This window comes from Limulus polyphemus, unplaced genomic scaffold (genome assembly GCF_000517525.1).
Source record: "Limulus polyphemus unplaced genomic scaffold, Limulus_polyphemus-2.1.2 Scaffold1073, whole genome shotgun sequence".
NCBI classification, from domain to species: Eukaryota; Metazoa; Arthropoda; class Merostomata; order Xiphosura; family Limulidae; genus Limulus; species Limulus polyphemus.
The window spans coordinates 316,021-322,780 of NW_013666683.1; the positions used below are offsets into that span (position 1 = coordinate 316,021).

Below are 6,760 nucleotides of genomic sequence, written 5' to 3' on the forward strand. Positions count from 1 at the left end.
AAACTAGGATGTGATGTGTAAGATGTTTTTTTGTTTTGTAAAGAAACTAGGATATGATGTGTAAGATGTTTTTTTGTTTTGTAAAGAAACTAGGATATGATGTGTAAGATGTTTTTTTGTTTTGTAAGAAACTAGGATATGATGTGTAAGATGTTTTTTGTTTTGCAAAAGAAACTAGGATATGACATGTAAGATGTTTTCTATTTTTAGGAAGCAGAGGATCTGATGGATTTAGTACAATTACTTGGAGAATCCACCAACAAGATACTGATACTTGCTGAAGAAGTAAGTGTTAATTTATCAGCATTGTTCATTTTGTCAGTTGTTTTGTACTCTTTGAAAATGAACTACAGACTCGGGTCTCAGATGTAATTTGGTGTTGTCAGAAAATAGAAAGCTGTTTGAGTATTCAAATTTTAAAGAGAATTAAATAAAAAAGTATAATGTAATATAAAAGTTTTATGAAAAATTATATATAATGTTTCTTTAATTTTAAAAGTTACGACTTATATGCTGAAAGCTGGTTAGTCATTGAAAGCCAGTGGTCTTGGTTTTTGTGCTAAAAATCACATAAACTGTAGAATTGTTTTTTCATATTCCAGCCCAACTGATAAGTTCTGGTACTTGAAAATGGTACTGAAATGTTAATTTTACACACCTCTTATTTGGAATACAAAATGGACAAATTTGGAAGAATGTGAGAAAAAAAAATTACTGTTTATGCTATTTTTATCATATAAGCTAAGCCTTTAATTTTATCCGAGAAAGTTTAACAAATATTTTAAATGATATGATGTGGCACAAAAGTGAAAAGAAAGTATTAAGAAAAATGTGTAAGCATTCCAAAAAGTAATAGTTTTCAAGAAAATTTGTGTGTTAAATTGTTATTCTTGACAAAAGAATAAATGAGTCAAGTTTGGGATGTTCAGTATTTCTTAGTTTGATTGTGAATGTGTTTCAGTGAATTTTATTCATTTCAAATAATAATAGGAAGTTATTCTAACTATATTGTTATTATATGGTAATCACATCTATTCTCCACTGATATTAGTTGTAGCTAAACTTGTAAGATTTTTTTATTTTTGCATTTAGTATGATGGTTTTCAAAATGTTATAGGCAGAAAACCGATGTCAGCTTTTAACACGTGGCTGTTCTTATCCTGACTTAATCGAAGCATTAAAGGTAAGAGTGATTAAAAAAGACATAACATTATTGTTCTTATCCTGACTTAATCCTAGCGCAAAATGTAAGAGATAGATAGGTTGAATTATACATAACATAGTTGTTCTTAGCCTGATTTAATGGAAATTGATGGTAAAAGAAAGGGGTTGAACAATGCATAATGTATTTGTGCATATGCTGACTTGATCCAACCACTGAAGGTAGGAAAGAGAGAGAGAAAGTCTGGTTTGTAACCTTGTCAGTCTTTGCTTGTACCAAATATATAGTTGTAACGTGGCTGTTCTTAATTCATTGATTTAGAATAAGATTATTCCATATGACTGGGTGTATCCTCGTGTGGTGGAATGTTTATGTGACTGTATATAAAGATTTTTGTAAATAACAGTGTATAAATGTATATTTATGCATATGACTATTCATTTCATGATATTTTCTTTTCTTTGTATACGTTTTTTTATTTCATTACAGTTTTAGAGGAAAAAAGTTTTCCTGCAGATAATACCTTTTTTTTTTGGCCATAAAAATTCAAGTATCATGCCTGTATATGGTAGTGTGCCTACTTACGGTACACATGCTGAGGTAGAAATATCAAGTCTTGGTGTAATTTCTGGAGTTTTTTTTGATTTTTTGTTTTCAGGATTTCTTTGCTGGCTATACAAACAAAGTGAGTAAGATGTTAGAACAATTGAAACTGGCTAACACTCAACGAGACAGAAGCAAGTACCTAACAGACTCGTGGATGTTGTTTCAGCACACGTTACATTCTTTACAGTTTATAGGTAATGGAGTAAATCACATTTGTTTTGTTTTTTTACATGTCATTAGTATTTATATTGTTAGCTCATAGATGTACATTTTCATGAGCAGTGCAAGTTGAACTGTAAGATATATTTATTGACCTTCAAACATAATATCTATATTTAAAATATTTCTCTTAAGGAACAAACATGGTAGTGTTAACTGGTTTTTTCCTTTATATTCGAACTAAGATCCCAATTGTATAGTCTTATCAGTCAAGTTTTTTAAAAGGATATATCGTAGTTCATTTTTGCTTTTTTAATTAAAAAAACAATGTTTTTATTATTCCATTATCTTTGTTTCCCAATAATTTAGTCCTGTGAAAAGTGGTAGTTGCATGTTTTAACTCTCCTTAACCCTTTCCCTACCCATACTGAGGCACACTTGGGGTCCAATAGACCCCACCTTGAAATAAGATGTTACAATTTCCTTTTATTCTGTTAGACAACAACCAGGTAATAATACATACTTCAAAAAAGAACATTTAAAAATTGTATTGATAATTCTTGTTACGTACAGTTGGAGCATTTATTTATGGTGTGCTTGCTACAAACTATTTTCCTTAACACAGAGAGCACAAATTTTTTATCTTATGGTCCGTGGATCTGGGACAAAGTTTATAATGATGTTTCTTGAGAGGTGGAGCAGAATTGGGAGAATCTACACAGTCAACTTCTGTATCACTGTTTTCACACAGATTGGTTTTGACAGACTGATGGAAGTCTTTCACCAAAAGCTGACATCCTCACTTTTTGAACTTCTCCTTCACAAGCTCTATTCCCAATTAAGAAAAAAGTACTCTTCAGCTGTGTTCTTTTTTTTACTCTCATTTCAACTTGGATTGGCCCCCTCTTATCACACAGATGACCCAGCACTGGCATATGGCTGTTTTCTACAGTATGTTGGATATTTCTGTCATTGATGCTTTCATCATATGGTTATCTATCAATCCAAATTGTTTTTGTTTTTTTTTAATTAAGCACAAAGCTACACAAGGGCTATCTGTGCTCTGCCCACCACGGGTATGGAAACCTGGTTTCTAGTGTTGTAAGTCCGCAGACATGCCACTGTAAATGCAAACAAGTTTATTCAAAGTATGTACTCCACCTTTCATTTTGTTATAATTCGTAATGATGTCTGTCTGTTGTATGTTCAGCAGTAGACACCACCTTGTTCTTATGCATCGTCCTGGTTCAAACCATAATATATTTTGTGCTTGAAATCTTCTGTTCAGCTGAACAGGATCTTTGTCCCATAATTCAGTACCTGTTTGAGCTTGGAAGTGATTTGGATCTTGAGATGTTTGTGGGGAATTTGTTCTTATTCATTTTGGCGGTCTTCGTCTTCTTGAAAACTGGCATCTTCCTTTTCCAATTCATATATTAGTTTCATTTTCTTGAGATGAGGAACTTTGACTGGAATATAGTGTATCACTCTCACTACCCAAAGTTTTATCTATAATTTCCTCACCAACTGCTTCTGAGGGGGAAGATTCACTTCCACTAGCCAAGTTCACGTACTACCTCTTCTAATTTCTTCAGTATTCCACTCTGAATAAGTTGTTTTCTAGCTGTATTTCCACTGAGAATGACAGTATTATTCTACTTACTACTTGGAAGCTATTTGCATTGCTCGAGTGAGAGAAAGCTTAACAGAATTGGAAAATGTTTTATATTTATATCTTGGGGTCTGTTGGTAACTTGACTATAATATATTTACTACTGATTTTTTCCTTCAAATTTGATAAAAATAATATATATCCTAACACAACAAATGTCAAAAAGTTTTAATGTATAAACAAAATATGTAGTGGTTTTATGGTCATTGTGAACCTCCTTTGGTGGTTCAGTATACCCCCCAAGTGCCTCAAGTTAAGCAACGTGTGTGTGTGTGTGTGAATACATGAAATCTATGTGGATATTTTCAGCATACTTTTGGATATTAGTTTTTACGTAGCGGAAACAAAAACAGAGAAGTTGAGAGGGTATTAGTGTTGCATAAAAAGTGTTCAATCTTGTATACAAAAAGGGTTTTAATTCAAAAATGAATTGTCTTGAATGAAGGTTAAATCTTATGATTGGCTTTTTCACTTTGACTGAAAAAATTTCTGATAGTACAAGTTGTTTACAGCATAACCAGTTTTGTCAAGCCATGGAATCAGTCTGTTAATATGTGGACTCCTACACAAATACTGTTTTCATTTTTAACTGAAAACAATGTTGAATACAATTTCCACCTAAAATATTTCACTGATAAGAAGAAAGGCTACAGTTTCATCAGCCTAGCTCAACTGTAAATTTAACAACAAAAAATCCCAAATATAGAATTCATTTAAGAAATATTGTGAGCCTCCAATTTTATTATTAATTAAAAAAAACATTGGCAAGCTTCTAGACGCTTTTCTTTGTAATATTAGAATTTTTAATTAAATATTCATGCCAGAACATTGCATAGCTCACAAGGAATATCTCCTACTTATTTGAAAAATGTATATATACTTATGTTAGATAGTTTATTAATTCTTTAAGATAACACTGTGATTTATAGAAAGCCTCTATCAATTTCAGGTGAATTCTTCTTGCAGCTTGAAACTTTTGAGCAGGCGTTATTCAGCCATGTAAGAGAAACCATTAAAAAGTTAGGGTATTCATTGACATTGCAAGAAGAGGAAGAAGAAAGGTAAAAACATTGCTATTTTATACTTTTCTGTGCACCTTTTAATTCTGTCTAAAGTCTTGAGTACTCACTTGTTATGTCTGAATCTTTCTTAATCTTGTCTCAACTTTCAGAGAATGTAGTTTTTCAGATACTTGTTGAAAGTTTTGAAAATTCATTAAGAATTTTTATGAACAATGACATTGCCAGGAGAGAAAGAAGAACTTGAATTTGAATACAAAAGTTTCAAGTTTTGTAGAGAAACATTTCAGAAGAGAAGCTAAATATGCATGCACGTTTCGAACTGTGTAGGTATAAGGTAAAAAAATGCTCTAATAGCTGAAGTACCGTGCCATGGTTCTGACGCAAGCAAGAAGAATATTCCCCTATTTGGTAGCTTCAGTATTTTATGTATTGGTCTCTCCTTTCAGAAAATGTTCGAATCCTTTTCATTCCTATGTGGATTTGTTTCTAACATCACCAATGAAGAATGAGTTGCAAGAACTTGTGACAACCATACAATCACGTAAGGCTTTTCGTGAAACTGTTTTATAAATTCATGAATATCTGATTTGTAAATAAAGCATGGACTTCTTCTGAGCTAACTGATTAAGTACTGAAACTAGTTGGTACCTCTTCTTAAGGTAGATAGTTTATTAACTTTTTAAAATAACGCTATGATATATATAGAAAGACTATCACTTTCAGGTGAATTCTTTGAGCAGGCATTATTCAGCCATGTAAGAGAAACCATTAAAAAGTTAGGGTATTCACTGCAAGAAGAGTAAGATGGGCATATTGGGTTTTTATGTATGTCTTTGTTATCACAAATATGCACAATCCTCTAGAGATAAAGGGTGATTAGTTCTATGCTTAATGTCTCTTTCACGTCATTGATCATGAAGCGGGTAAGCATTTTGTACAAACAAATATTTAAGAAGTAACCATCTGATCTAAAACAGACTAGCTTAATGGTGTGCCAGTTCTTGTGAGATTAATTAGAGTAAAATAAATAATATTAATAATAAATAATTTGGCATTAGATAAATAATTTGATGTTAATGAAAATCATAAACCTTATTATGACTTGTAATGCCTTAAATAAAATATATAAAAATTACAGTTCATGAACTTAATCTGGTATGTAGTGAAATAATTGTTGTTTAAGTAATTGACAATGTAAATAGCATTTCGACGACAACTGTATCTGTTGTATCCCAGCTGGCCTAATGAGCCACAGTAGTGGGCAAAAGGCTTTAATTGTACTGGATATAGCAGATTTAGTGTGGTTGACATATTATTACATTCTTTTTATTTTCACTCAAAAGTTTCTATACAGTAACTGTCCCACTTATGTCATACCCATTTACATTAATCCGATGTAAAGCATTAAGAAATTGGGGAACGATATCCGGAGTAAGTTGGTTAAATCCGGTTTAACATTGTTTTTGGTGGCTTATACTGAAAACGAAAAATTTAAACCAAGTGCCTAGCCCTATGCTGCATCATAACAACAAGTAGGTGTACAATGCAGGTATTTTTCTGCTCCTAGGAGTCGGGTCAAAGCCAGCCTACCTGTGCTTCCCTTGGCCTCAGTTGCACATTGTCTGTCCTTTTGGCCAGTATTGAGTGATATTCCCTGTGATTATTTTTTGCACAAAACTTTCCAAAAATTCTTAATCATGATTTATTTATTTTCTGTGTCTTTATGTTGGGTTAAATTAAGTCTGGGTGTCCTAAAATTAGTTTCCAGGAATGTATCCTACCTTCATAACAGTAAGTCAATGGGAAAATAGTGGCCGATTTACATCAATCTGCCTCACTCTGTGTTTTATAGGAATGCATCCTCCCTTCATAACAGTAAGTCAATGGGAAAATAGTTGCCGATTTACATCAATCTGCCTCACTCTGTGTTTTATAGGAATGCATCCTCCCTTCATAACAGTAAGTCAATGGGAAAATAGTGGCCGATTTACATCAATCTGCCTCACTCTGTGTTTTATAGGAATGCATCCTCCCTTCATAACAGTAAGTCAATGGGAAAATAGTGGCCGATTTACATCAATCTGCCTCACTCTGTGTTTTATAGGAATGCATCCTCCCTTCATAACAGTAAGTCAATGG

The 6,760-nt window shown here is 32.5% G+C and overlaps 1 protein-coding gene across 1 annotated transcript in view; it reads left to right on the plus strand.

Moving 5' to 3' along the window:
- Nucleotides 1–6,760, plus strand: part of LOC106462002 (conserved oligomeric Golgi complex subunit 7-like) — a 47,382-nt gene that overhangs the window by 31,501 nt on the left and 9,121 nt on the right. Inside the window, exons 11-15 of the mRNA XM_013921869.2 lie at nucleotides 211–285; nucleotides 1,118–1,183; nucleotides 1,821–1,962; nucleotides 4,549–4,660; nucleotides 5,068–5,182. Of these exons, the coding sequence (XP_013777323.1) occupies nucleotides 211–285; nucleotides 1,118–1,183; nucleotides 1,821–1,962; nucleotides 4,549–4,660; nucleotides 5,068–5,182 (510 nt within the window). The remainder of the gene's footprint in view (nucleotides 1–210; nucleotides 286–1,117; nucleotides 1,184–1,820; nucleotides 1,963–4,548; nucleotides 4,661–5,067; nucleotides 5,183–6,760) is intronic.